General features: G+C 45.2%; 1 protein-coding gene across 1 annotated transcript; it reads left to right on the top strand.

Annotated features, from left to right (window-relative positions):
- Positions 1-700: 700 nt before the first annotated feature.
- On the top strand, positions 701-3,238 carry LOC129701248 (E3 SUMO-protein ligase KIAA1586-like). The gene is made up of 2 exons (XM_055642379.1): positions 701-1,541; positions 1,755-3,238. The coding sequence occupies exon 2, from the start codon at positions 2,274-2,276 to the stop codon at positions 2,991-2,993; it is 720 nt and encodes a 239-aa protein (XP_055498354.1). The 5' UTR covers positions 701-1,541; positions 1,755-2,273; the 3' UTR covers positions 2,994-3,238.
- Positions 3,239-14,645: the final 11,407 nt, after the last annotated feature.

Here is a 14,645-nt window from a genome sequence, read left to right on the forward strand (position 1 = left end):
TTGGCCTCATCAGCAACAACGATGAGTCGGCCTACAGGGAGGAGGTCCAGCACTTAGCAGCATGGTGCGCTGACAACAACCTGGCCCTTAACTCCAAGAAGACCAAGGAGCTCATTGTAGACTTCAGGAAGTCCAGAGGCGGCACGCACACCCCCATCCACATTAACGGGACGGAGGTGGAACGTGTTTCTAGCTTCAGGTTCCTGGGAGTCAACATCTCCGATGACCTCTCTTGGACCCACAATACCTCTACTCTGATCAAGAAGGCTCATCAGCGTCTCTTCTTCCTGAGGAGACTGAAGAAGGTCCATCTGTCTCCTCACATCCTGGTGAACTTCTACCGCTGCACCACCGAGAGCATCCTTACCAACTGCATCACAGTATGGTATGGCAACTGCTCTGTCTCCGACCGGAAGGCATTGCAGAGGGTGGTGAAAATTGCCCAACGCATCACCGGTTCCACGCTCCCCTCCATTGAGTCTGTCCAAAGCAAGCGCTGTCTGCGGAGGGCGCTCAGCATCGCCAAGGACTGCTCTCACCCCAACCATGGACTGTTTACCCTCCTACCATCCGGGAGGCGCTACAGGTCTCTCCGTTGCCGAACCAGCAGGTCGAGGAACAGCTTCTTTCCGGCGGCTGTCACTCTACTCAACAACGTACCTCGGTGACTGCCAATCACCCCCCCCCCCCCCCACCCCGAACACTTATTATTTTTTATTCAAATCGTTGGCTATGTCGCTCTTCAAGGGAGATGCTAAATGCATTTTGTTGTCTCTGTACTGTACACTGACAATGACAATTAAAATTGAATCTGAATCTGGATCAGACAGCATATCTGGAGAACATGCATAGTGCTGGCGTAAGTCAATGGGTCAGGCAGCATCTCTGGCGAACATGCATAGTGCTGGAATACCCCAGCTGGTCAGGCAGCATGTCTGGAGAATATGCTTAGTGCTAGAGTATCCCAGCGGATCAGAGGTGTAGTCTACGTGATACGCAGGTATACGCCGTATACCCACTAAGAAAGCTCCAGCATTTCCGTATGCCCACTTAGAAATGCGCAATGACACGTATCAACTTCGATAGTGACAGAAGTTCTGTTTATTTTATGAATGAAAGTATGACGGTTCTGTCACAGAACCGTCATACTTTCATTCATAAATTCAACCTGTGCGCTGTGTCTCTGTCAGAGTCGCACTTTTCCTTGTCGGAAGTCGGAAAGTCCCGAGTACAATGGAACGCAGCATTATAATAGCCATACAGAGGCTTCCGTCCATGGCCCGTGCCCGTGACCGTGGTGACCGCCCGTGACCTAGACCTGACGTCACGTCACCTAGACGACAGCGATATCAACTCAGTCGGCGCCGAGGTGATGTCCAGCGGCTCAACAGTAAATATGAAGCGGAAGCAACAAACTACCCTTAGCCATTTAAAAAAACAAAACAAGCCTGCTGCTGCCTCGAACGACACTCTAGCAGTCACTAGGACGTTAGATGAAGAAGAGGGAACTACAGCGGAGCCTGATGCCAGCAGTGTATCGGGTAAGTGAAAGTCGTATACAAGTGAACTTTAGCAGATATTAGACTACTAGCTACTAGCTTATAAGAGATTTCCCAAACTGAATGAATACCACACATATATTCACTAAACTGCCTTGCTAGCTCAATCTTGTTGTAGTAAAGTAGTAAATAACGTAGTTATTACACATTTTACTGTGAGTGTGTGTGTGCTGAATATCTCCTTGTTCCTTCTAGATGATAACTCCTGGCCAGCCCTATGGACTGAGAGTCAGGCTAGGGAGTTTAAAAGCAGGCATTCTTGGTTAGAATGGAAGGACAGAAAGTTAGGTAAATATCAGCCAACTTGTAAAGCTGCTATAAACACATGAAGTCAACTTTATGCAAATGAGAGTATAGCTGGTTTATTTTCATCTTAAAGATACATTAATTTCACTGGTGTGGCAACCAGGCTGACTGCAAGGTACCCTAACCTCTTCACATGACACTGTATGAACCACCGTCTAGAACTGGCTGTAAATGATGCTGTGGATGAGGTTCAGGCAGTCAACCACTTCAAAGTTTTCATGGACAAACTCCACAATCTCTACAGTCAGTCCAATAAAAATTCACGGGAACTTATGGAAGCAGCACAAGAAGTGGGCTCACAAGTCCTGAAGATTGGCAGAGTTTTAAACACCCGATGGGTTGCCAGCAGTTTCCGTTCTGTAAAGGCTGTGTGGAGGTCATACGAAGCACTTAACAGACACTTTGAGAATGCTGCAGGAGATCAAACAAGAAACGGCAAAGAGAGGCAAACCTACAGAGGCCTGGCACGTCATATGCAAAGCAAGGAATTTCTTTGTGACCTTGGACATGTATGATGCACTATCTGAACTTTCAAACCTGTCCCAGCAATTACAGGCCCATTCAATCACACTTTTAAGAGCAGTACTGCTGTTGAAGCGCACCATCCGAGTGCTGGCATCATTTAAAGATTCTCCAGGAGAGAAATTGGAGGAAGCATTGAAAGCACAGGCTTTGGGACAGTTTGGATCAGTGTCCCTGGAGTCAAATGCTAAGCTCATGCCGATCAATACAAAGCAGTTCCTACAAAGTCTGATCAACAACATGGAGAAGCGGCTCTCATTTAAGGATGAAATTCTTCATGATCTCAGCATTCTGGATTCAAGCACCTGGCCATCAATACCTGGCATACGGCACGGTGAGTCACAGGTAAAACGACTGTGCAGGCGATTCAATCTTTGTCAAGAACAAGCTGTCAATGGAATGAGAGATTTCATTGAGCACCCAGAGAGTGAAACTGAATGCCTCAAACCACTCATCCACTGCATGCATACCATCCCTTGCAGCACTGCAGAGTGTGAAAGGGGCTTCAGTCTGATGAATATTGTGTACACAGACCAAAGATCTAGAATGTTGTTGTCTAGTGTCAGCAATTTGATGATGATCAGCATCAATAAGCATCCTTTTTGAGCCAAGCAAATATGTATCAACATGGTTACGAAGCCATCGCTCTGCCACGCAAGCAAGAAGGCAGAGCACACCTCACATGCCTGAGTACAAGCAAATTTGGAAAGTTTTGTAAACTAGCAGGCTACTACATTTAAAGTGAAAAACAATTGTTGACAAAATACCTTTTAGTGGAATACAAACACTTTCCCATACCTGCTACAGTAGCAAGTATGGAAAAATGTTTGTATTCCACTAAATATCCCTCATGTAACTGTGTATTCACCTTTGTTACTTTTTTACAATGAAGGGATTGTGGTGTTTGTTTTATTTTGCATGGGTCGTGCTCCCCCTCCGCTGGTCGTTTTTTGCGGATGTACTAGGTTTTTTCTTCTCTGTTAAACACTGAACAGATGTTATTTGCATATGACTTACTGTGATTAAAAACGTGTATTTTGTCACCTTTGTTTTGTTTACTTTTTTACAATGAAGGATTTGTGGGTTTGTTTTATTTTGCATTTGGGCGTGCGCCCTCCGGCTGGTCTTTTTTGCGGATGTACTGTTGTTTCTTCTCTGTTAACAAAACTGAACAGATGTTAATTTGCAGAGGAACTTGATGAAGTATGCCATTCTCCCTGTGTGATTGCTGTATTAAGTATGACAGTCTTAGAACAGTTGCTGATATGTTTTATTTATTTTAATTTATTATTTAAGTATTTTTGTATGGGAAACATAATTCTAAAGAACATGTTTTTATTTTGTATTTTTGCATTTATTGTTTCTTATATAGGGTATTTTATTTTATTGAGTTGTAATTGTTTCTGACAAATGACTAACTCTGTTTTTTCTTGTCTCAAAACTCTAAACTTGGATAGGCTGGGTGAGTGGGCAAATGTTTGGCAGATGCAGTATAATGTGGATAAATGTGAGGTTATCCATTTTGGTGGCAAAAACGGGAAAGCAGACTATTATCTAAATGGTGGCCGATTGGGAAAGGGGGAGATGCAGCGAGACCTAGGTGTCATGGTACACCAGTCATTGAAGGTAGGCATGCAGGTGCAGCAGGCAGTAAAGAAAGCGAATGGTATGTTAGCTTTCATTGCAAAAGGATTTGACTATAGGAGCAGGGAGGTTCTACTGCAGTTGTACAGAGTCTTGGTGAGACCACACCTGGAGTATTGCGTACAGTTTTGGTCTCCAAATCTGAGGAAGGACATTATTGCCATAGAGGGAGTGCAGAGACGGTTCACCAGACTGATTCCTGGGATGTCAGGACTGTCTTATGAAGAAAGACTGGATAGACTTGGTTTATACTCTCTAGAATTTAGGAGATTGAGAGGGGATCTTATAGAAACTTACAAAATTCTTAAGGGGTTGGACGGGCTAGATACAGGAAGACTGTTCCCGATGTTAGGGAAATCCAGGACAAGGGGTCACAGCTTAAGGATAAGGGGGAAATCCTTTAAAACCGAGATGAGAAGAACTTTTTTCACACAGAGAGTGGTGAATCTCTGGAACTCTCTGCCACAGAGGGTAGTTGAGGCCAGTTCATTGGCTATATTTAAGATTGGAGTTAGATGTGGCCCTTGTGGCTAAGGGGATCAGGGGGTATGGAGAGAAGGCAGGTACGGGATACTGAGTTGGATGATCAGCCATGATCATATTGAATGGCGGTGCAGGCTCGAAGGGCCGAATGGCCTACTCCTGCACCTAATTTCTATGTTTCTATTCTATGTTAAACAGAGCATGCAGCAGCAGCAGCAATAAATGTCCTGTGCAAAAGACTCAAGTATCCCATCGTCTCCTTAGCACATTAGTACTGAGGCCAGGCCGGTTACATATACAGTAGTACAGTGTTTATATAGCCAACAGTTATTTATTTATTGATGCTTTATAGTTTATTTGATGCTAGTGCCTAATGGTGATTTTAATTTGACTGTTTATTGTCCTAGAAACTGATGACAATATCGAGTGTTGAATAATCTCAATTACTTATGGTGGTTCAAGATTCAAGATTCAAGATTCAATTTAATTGTCATTTGGACCCCTTGAGGTCCAAACGAAATGCCGTTTCTGCAGCCATACATTACAAACAAATAGACCCCAGACACAACATAATTTACATAAACATCCATCACATCACTGTGATGGAAGGCCAAAAAAACTTATCTCTCCACCACTCCCCCCCCCCCCCCCCCCCCCGATGTCAGAGTCAAAGTCAAAGCCCCCGGCTGGTGATGGCGATTGTCCCGCGGCCATTAAAGCCACGCCGGGTGGTGCGAGGTCGCACACCGGGTCTTGGTGTTAGAGCCCCCGGCGTGCGCTCGCAGAGTCCCGCGGCCATTCCAAGCCGCGCGGGGCGGTGATGTCAGGCCCCGCTCCAGGAGCTCTTCAACCCCGCAACTCGGGCGGGAGAAGTCGCCGTTGCGAGAGCCCTGAAAAGCGGTCTCCCTCCAGGGACCCGCGGGCTCCCGGTGCCGCCGTCCGTCAGACCCGCAGTTGTAGCCTCCGAATCTCCGGAGGTCGGGCCACAGCAGCAGCAGCGCTCCACCACCGCTCCACCCGCTCCGGACTTGGCCAGCTCCGCGACGGTGAGGTAAGTCGTCGGCACCAGAATCCCCGGTCTTCCTACTGGAGGCCGCTCCTCGTTGCAGCCCCAACGACAACGGAGACACGACAAAGAAAAGGTCGGGGCTCCCGTGCAGGGAGAGATTAAAAGTTACCCCCTCCCTCCCACCCCACCCCCACACACACACCCCAACAAAAAATAACAAAAACTACATAGAAACATAGACAAAAAATAATAAAAACGCAGACGGGCTGCAGAGGCCGCTGCTGACGAGAGTCGCGCCGCCTACCGGATGGTTGTATGCTACTGTATGCGACAGTGAGTGTGGCGGTGTTTATAGGACGGGTGTGGAAGAGGCTAGGAGGGAATCATCACAGTATACCCACTACAAAAAACTAGACTACACCACTGCCGCGGATCAAGCAGCATCTCTGGAGAAGATGCATAGTGCTGGAGTAACCCAGTGGGTCAGGCAACATTCCTGGAGAACTTGCATAGGGGATATTTCAGGTCAGGACCCTTCAGGCTGAGTCAGGAGAGGGAATTGAGAGATATGAAAATGTTGGCTGAGGGGATGGTGACACGAGGCATACAATCAGTAATACCAGTAAATTTCCTCTCCCCGACACAGTCTGAAGAAGGGCATCGACCCGAAACGTCACCCATCCCTTCTCTCCAGAGATGCTGCCTGCCCTCCAGAATGCTGCCTGACTTAGACAGTCTCGGCTACAGGGAGAGGTTGGAAGGACGGATTGGTTTTCTCTGGAACGTCAGATGTTGAGGAGAGACTTGATCGAGGTGTATAAAATTCTGAGAGGCAGATGATTGTCAGAATTTTTTTTTTCCCAGGTTGGAAATGTCCAACACTAGAGGGCATAGCTATTAGGTGAGATGGGGAAAGTTTAATGGAAATGTACAGGGCAAGTTTCTTTTACGTAGAAAGTGGCGAGACCTGGAACGTATTGCAAGGGGTGGTGCAGGCAGATATGACAGTGACATTTTTAAAATTTAATTTTTTATTTGTATTTTTAGTAGAAGCAATGCACAGTAGTATAGACTGCGGCATGTGACAAAATACATTTAATGTACATCTTCTATTTTAAATTTAACAAGAGAGAAGTGGAACAAGAGAGAAAGAGTAGGAAAGAGAGAAAGTGAGAGAAATAGTGATGTGTAAACCCCTAGACTAGCAGATGGTGCAGTCCCGGAGTGAACGAGTAAAAGCCTATAGAAGAGTAAGAAGACAAAAAACAAAAATAATAAAGAAAAATAAAAAAAGAGACCCTTATGTGTTGATGTAGACAGTGACATTTAAGAGGCTTTATAGATGGGCACATGGCAGTGCAGAGAATTGAGGGATATGGATCATGTGCAGGCAGACGAGATCAGTTCAGCTCGGCATCCTGTTTGGCACAAACACTGTGGGTCAAAGGGCACGTTCCTGTGCTGTATTGTTCTATTTTACATGAGGTTGAGTCATCTTGCTGTTAAAGATTCCGTATGATGTTGGGAAGTTAAAAATTTAACATAGATGCCAGCACTGAAATGTTTCAAGTTTTATAATATATTGGTTATTGTATGATATGCATTTGGTCTGCTGAAAGTTGATCTGGACCCTATTCGAAGATGTAATCTGATTTAGTTTTACATATCCTATTTGCATCCAAACTATTATTCCTTTACACTACTTGGGAGGGTTATGTTTACCTGTTCATTTTAAAATTGGGTTATGTCCTTGCTCGTGCAAGTAAAATTAATTTATTTTGCTTCATAAAGCTTAATCATTTATTTAAAATTGAATGGCTATTTTATTTCCTACATGTTCACAAAATATTTGTACCTTTTCGATTTTGCTCCTTAAAAATTAGTTGATTATACATTAAGCATACTGACAATATCCTGAGTTCAATTTCCCCACAACGATCCATTGTTTGTTAAATTGGCAGTTTGATATCAAGTTTGGGTGTTTTTTGCAGGAAGCAGAAATGCAAGATGCTGAAAATGCTTGAAACTGCCCTCAGCAGCCTGGGGCTTGCTTGGAACACGGATTGCTCATAATAGCTAAAGTGCAGGCTGGATTTTGAAAATGACACCAAATCATCTTGCCTCTTGCAAGCAGTAACAGTCGACTACTTCTGTCCAATTTGCTAATTGGGAATGTGCTTAGGTATGGCAATGCTCTACTGGACTGTTCGTAAGAAAATAATTCACTGTGCGTTTGTACTTTGCACATGTGATGATAAAAGCACCATTGATATAAAAGGGGAATGGAGACTCGGGGATGGGAGGGGAAAGGAGCAGGGTGTCTGGGGTGGTGGGAGAAATGTATGCACAGCAGGGGTGGTGTGACCTTGGAGGTATTACTTGAAATTGGAGAACACAATGCTCGTACCATTGACAGACACAAAGGAGTAACTCAGCGGGTCAGGCCGCTTCACTGGAGAACATGGATGGGTGAATTTCCCCGAACCATAATGTCCTTTTTTATAAACCAGTATCTGTAGTTTCTTGTTTCTACTTGGAAATTGCTGACTTCACTCTTTATTTGTGAATTATTCTCAGCAACAATTCTTTAGTTTCATTTTGTTGACATCTCAGAACTTAATGTGGCATACAGTTTCAACATGAAAGATGGCACTTAAGGATAGTGTTCAGATCAGGAGGAGAGCAGGATTGTAAATGTGGGAGCAGGCAGAGCAGAGATAATCGATTGCAGGAATTATTCTGGCTGCACCAGGAAATAAACACCTGAACCATGGATTCAGAGTAACTCACAAGAAAACCACTGAAAAAAATGGTGCTAGAGGAACTTAGAGGGCCAAGCAGCATATGTAGGTGGAAATCGACTGATGACGTTTATGGTTGGGTCCTTCATCAATATCCTTTCTCACCTCTTCAAAAACTCAATCCAATGTGACATGACCCGTCATGTACAAAGCTGTGCTGGCTATCCTTAATGAACCCATTCTTATCTGAATGGGCGTAAATCTTGTCGAGTCGCAGAGTGATATAGTGCGGAAATAGACCCTTCAGCCCAACTTGCCTACACTGGCCAACATGTCCCAGCTACACTAGTCCTACCTGCCTGTGCTTGGTCCATATCCCTCCAAACCTGTCCTACTCATGCACCTGTCTAACTGTTTCTTGAATGTTGGGATAGGCCCATCCTCAACTACCTCTTCTAGCAGCTTGTTCCACACACCCATTTGTGTGAAAAAGTTACCCCTATTAAATCTTTCCCCTTCACCTTGAACCTATGTCCTCAGGTCCTCGATTCCCCTACTCCAGGCAAGAGACTGTGCATCAACCCGATCTATTCCCTTCATGATTTTTATATTTTTTATTAGAAGCAATTGTACAAAGATAAGGCATTTGGCATCTAAAATTATACAATTATTGTACAGCTTCATTTTTAACCATATAATCTGAAAATTAAAGAGAAGAAAGAGAGAACAAGAGAGGGAGAAAGTGAGAAGTGAAAAGATAGCTCGAAAAAGCACATAGAAAAGTCCCCTAGACTACCATAGTGTGGCCGAAAAGATTCATAACTCTCTGGATTAAAACGTTTTTCCTCATCTCAGTCTTAAATGGCCTACCCCTTATTCTTAAACAGTGACCCCTGATTCTGGACTCCCCCAACTCCGGGAATTTTGTTCCTACATTAACCGTCTCCAATCCTGTCAAGAATTTTACATGTTTCTTTAAGATGCCCTCTCATCCTTCTAAATTCCAGTGGATACAAGCCCAGTCGAATATGTGGATGGGGTAATGTAACTCCATTAAATCTTGATTAAATAAGTTAATATATTCTTTCAACATATTTTTTGCTTCTTCCTCATATTGCAGTTAGACATCTTAGTTTTCCATTAAGCTAGACAAAATCCCAAATATCCAAAGAACTTTATTTATAAAGTATACATCTAAAATTGTCAGGTTTACAGAAAATCTAAAATAGTGTAAGAAAAAAAGACTCCAAATCCAATGATTGAACGTGCCAAATAATCACGAGTACAACATTAACATGATTTAACAATAGAATTTTTGGACTTCGGACCCTATTTTCCAAAAGGTTCCCACTACCAACTGCTGTGAACTTTCTTTGTTGATTTAAGCATTTCAGTACATATTTAATACATATATGAAATGCGAATGAATTGTCATTTGAAGTTGCAAATAACAAACATCAACTCACAAGTTATTCATTTTATCTCTTCAAATATATTAGGTACCCAAAGCAAAATAATTTCATATAGTACCTATGAAGTAGTGGAAGGAGTGGGAAGCTGGAAAGAGTGCAGAGATCTATCTGTGACTCCACCTTCAGGGAGCTATGCACCTGTACTCCTAGATCCCTCTGCTCTACAACACTACCCAGAGGCCTACCATTTGTGTTGGTCCTGCCCTTGTTCGACGTCCCAAAATGAAACACTTCACACTTCTCTGTATTAAATTCCATCAACCATTCCTCTGCCCACCTGGCCAATTTGTCCAGATCCTACTGTAATCTTTCACAACCATCTTCACTATATGCAAAACCACTCACTTTTGTATCATCAGCAAACTTGCTAATCTTCTCCTGTATGTTCTCATCCAAATCATTAATGTAGATGACAAACATTAACAGGCCCAGCACCGAACCCTGAGGCACACCACTAGTCACAGGCCTCCAGTCCGAGAAGAAACCTTCCACCATCAGCCTCTGCTTCCTTCCATGGGGCCAATTTGCTATTAATTCAGCTATCGCTCCTTAGATCCCATGCAATCTAACCCTCCAGAGCAGCCTACCATGCCTTGTTGAAATCCATGTACACATCTACAGCTCTGTCCTCATCGACCTTTTTGGCCGTATCTTCAAAAAAATCAATCAGATTTGTGAGACATGACCTCCCTCGTACAAAACCATGCAGACTATCCCTAATCAGCCCTTGCCCATCCAAATGCCTGTCCAACTGATCCCTCAGAATACTCTCTGGTAACTTTCCAACGACAGATGTTAAGCTCACTGACCCATAGTTCCCAGCATTTTCCCTGCGGCATTTCTTGAAAAGAGGCACAACATTTGCCACCCTCCAGTCTTCCGGCACCTCTCTGTATTTAAGGACGACTCGTAAATTTCAACCAGGGCTCCTCTCGTTTCCCGCAATGTCCTCAGATATATATGATCAGGCCCTGGAGATTTGTCTACCTTCAACGACAGTATCTTCAGTACTTCTTCGAGGGTAACACTAACTGCTCTCAAGACACTTCCATTGACTGCCCCAAATTCCTCCATCATATTGTCTTTCTCCTTGGTAAATAGATAAATACTCATTGAGGACCTTGCCCATCTCATGTGGCTCCACACAGAGGTGACTGCTTTGATTCCTGAGATGTCCCACTCTCACTCTCTAGTTACCCCCCCCCCCCCCCTTATGTATTCATAAAATCTTTTGTGATTGTCCTGAATGCGACCCACCAGAGCTATCTCCTGGCCCTTCTAATTTCCTTTTTCAGTTTACTCCTTAGTTCCTGAAACTCCTCCAGGGACGCACATGATCCCAGCTGCCTATACCTGTCCCATGCACCCTTCTTGTTTTTGACCAATGCTTCAATTTCTCTCGTCAGCCAAGCTACCTTACGTTTGCCTGCTTTACCCTTCATTCTAACGGGGTTGTATATATCCTGAGCTTTCGTCAGCACACTTTTAAAAACATCCCACTTGGCCGATTTTCCTTTCCCCTAAAATAACCTGCTCCAGTCAACTTGAGCGAGACCTTCTCACACCCTCAAAGTTGTCCTTACCCCAGTTGAGCATTTTAACACATGGACCCTCTCTGTCCCTATCCATAACTATCTTAAGCCTAATCAAACTGTGATCACTGGCTCCAAAAGGCTCCTCCACAAATACTTCATTAACTTGCCCTTCCCAATATCCCAATACTAGATCCAGCATTACCCTCTCACGTGTGGGGGCCTCCACATACTGCTTAAGCAAACTCTCCTGAACACTTTTGAGGAATTGCATCCCATTTAAACTCTTCGCACTATGATATACCCAGTCTATATTAGGGAAGTTAAAATCCTCTACTACAACAACCTTATTTGACCTGCAGCTGTCTGCAATCTCCTGGCATATTTGTCCTTCTAATTCCCATTAACTAATTCGGAGGTCTGTAGTATACCCCAAGGAGATCATCCCCTTTTTGTTCCCCTATCTCTCCTGAAGCTCCTGTACCCTGGAACATTGAGCTGCCAGTCCTGCTCCTCCATAAAACAAGGTTTCAGTCTTGGCTACAACGTCCCAGGCGCTCGCACCTATCCATGCCCTATCTGCCTTACCCGTTAGGCCCCTTGCATTAAAATACGTGCAGTTTAACCCAACCCTCCTTCATCACTCTCCGCCTTTCACCTGCCTATTCTGTCCACTAACATTTCCCCACAGCATCCTCCATTCCAACTTCTAGCCTCTCACATGCTTCCGTCCTGCACGAGATCCCCCCCCACCCCCGCCAATCTAGTTTAAACCCTCCTGTGTAGCATTCGCAAACTTGTCCGTTAGGTTGTTGGTCCCCCTCCAGTTAAGGTGCAACCCGTCCCTTTTGTCCAGGTCGCCCAAGCCCCAGAAGAGATGCCAATGACCCAGAAATGCAAATCCCTGCACCAACTCCTCAGCCACACATTCATTTCCCCATATCTTCCTGTTCTTACCTTCACTAGCACGAGGTACTGGAAGCAATCCTGAGATCACTACCCTGCAGGTCCTGCTTTTCAGTCTTCAACCCAATTCCGTAAACTGGTGTTGCAGAACCTCCTTCCTCTTCCTATCTATATCGTTTGTGCCAACATGCACAACAACCTCCGGCTGCTCCCCCTCACTCTTGAGGATGCCGTACAGCCGCTCCGAGACGTCCTGGACCCTGGCACCAGGGAGGCAGGCAACACACCATCCTGGAGTCTCGCCTGCTGCCACAGAATCTCCTGTCTGCACCTCTGACTGTCGAGTCCACCACCACTATGGCTCTGCCTGACATCACTCTTCCTCGTTGAGCCTCAGCACCAGGGTTGGAGTCACAGCCCTGGCTGCCAGATAACCTTCTTGTGTTGTCCACTCCGACAGTTCCCAAGAGGATGTACCCGTTTTCAATAGGTAGAAAGCCAGCCGGGGTCTCCTGCACTCCATGTTTACTTCTCTTCCTCGTTGTCACCCACCTTCACTCTTCCTGTATCCTCGGTGTGACAAACTCACAGTGGGTCTTGTCCAGGAAACTCTCATTTTCCCGGATGGTCCCGAGGTCGTCCAGCTGCTGCTCCAGTTCCCGAACGCATTCATTCAGGAGCTGCACCTGGACACAATTTCTGCAGGCGTAGTTGTCAGAAGTACCAGCAGTGTCCCCGACTCCCCACATCCTGCAGGAGAGACACTGTAACAACTTGCCTGCCATTACTTCAATGGACAAAATCACAAATTACAAATGAGACACACTCAGAGTTGAGTGAAACCTATTCTCTTCTCTGCTGCCGAAAGCCTCCTTCTGCACTGCAATAAGTCACAACCAAGTTTAAAAAATTGGACACATGCAGAACCGATTGAAGGGTACCGTCCTCGCCGAAGACTCTTGAGTGACAGACACACACTTTACCTCAACAAGGCCGCTCCCAACAGGCCGCTCTCCTAGACCAAACCCTACTTTTATTTGCTGATCATTTAATGAACTTACCAATTAACTAATTTAGATTTTGCAGCCAATCCCCGCACTGGCTCCTTCAATTGCCGCTCCTCTGCCAACCTTGAAGGTATGTGTTGCAGGCTGGTTGCAGGCTGGTTTTTAAATGTCCCACACTAAAAAACAGTGACAAAACACCAAGGGTTTACATTTCTACACCCAATCCCACACTCGCTCCTTCAAATGCCCCATCTCTGCTGACCGTGAAGTGGTGGGGGGGGGGGAACGCTGCAGAAGAGAGGTGAGAGCGGGACAAAACCCGGCAAGTAATACGTGTGAGGGAGCTTTGATTAGCAATTGAGTGGAGCGAGTGAAAAAAGTACTGGAGATGATGAGGAGACAAAAGGGTGTCAGGTAAAGAGAGTGAATTGTAAAGCCAGAGTAAGGGGTATAGGCGGAAGGAGGTAGGCTGGGGAGAAGGAAGTGTTGGATAGTGAGAGAAATGAGAGCAAGGGGGTCACAAGGAGTGTCCAGACTAGGAAACAAAAAAAGTTGCAAGCCTGTGAATAAAATAATCACCACTTATGGAGCAGAGAGCATTCAAATAAAACTACTAGTTGGCATTGAATCAGCAGATTGCTTCTAGACCAATTCTAGTAGGATTACTAGACTAAGTGGGACCCGTTGGGTCCCAGCATCACACGGGAGGGCTGGTCACCAATGCAATATTCCACCTCTCCACCAATTCCAATACTGTTCGCCAGTGGGGGGGGGCTGTCTGTTGCGCTAGTATGTGTGTTGCGGACTGAAGGTACAGGTTTCCAGAGGACTAGTATAGACATTGTGGGCCGTATGGATGCTTGGGCGAGGCAAACAATTGGGCTGCAGACACCCGACAACCAAAATTCATTTTGTGAACACAGACTTGTTAAAAAAAGGCGAGGCAAACAATTGGGCTGCAGACACCCGACAACCAAAATTTATTTTGTGAACACAAACTTTTTAAAAAGGGCTGCAGCCACTTTACAGCCGCATCGAGGGGACTCACCGTCGAGTAGACGTACGTTCAGTGTTATTCGCAACTCAGAGAGCCGTGACCCACTCGCTTCCTGGTCTGGCAGAGACCGAGTGAGGCACGACACTTCCTGGTTTTATAGTCCCTCCCCCTGCCGCCAGCGGGGGCAGCAGAGAGAATGGGGAATTTTGTAAAAACTTTAATATCTCTCTCATTTTTCATCGACGGAAAAAATCCTCCGTACTCATACGGCGGATGTGGCCAAAAATGATGGTCGTAGGTGGCGGCGTTCTCTCGGAAATCGCAGCACAGTTGGCCAAAAGCGGTCAAGATCAGAGATTTAGTAATATAGATGATTGATCTCAGTGCTCAATTTCGGGCAATCGCCACTATAAAAAGTGCATGATTTTGAAGAGGTGAAAACCAAATGAAGGAGAATTTTAGTACCG

Source organism: Leucoraja erinacea, chromosome 10 (assembly GCF_028641065.1).
Source record: "Leucoraja erinacea ecotype New England chromosome 10, Leri_hhj_1, whole genome shotgun sequence".
Lineage (NCBI taxonomy): Eukaryota > Metazoa > Chordata > Chondrichthyes > Rajiformes > Rajidae > Leucoraja > Leucoraja erinaceus.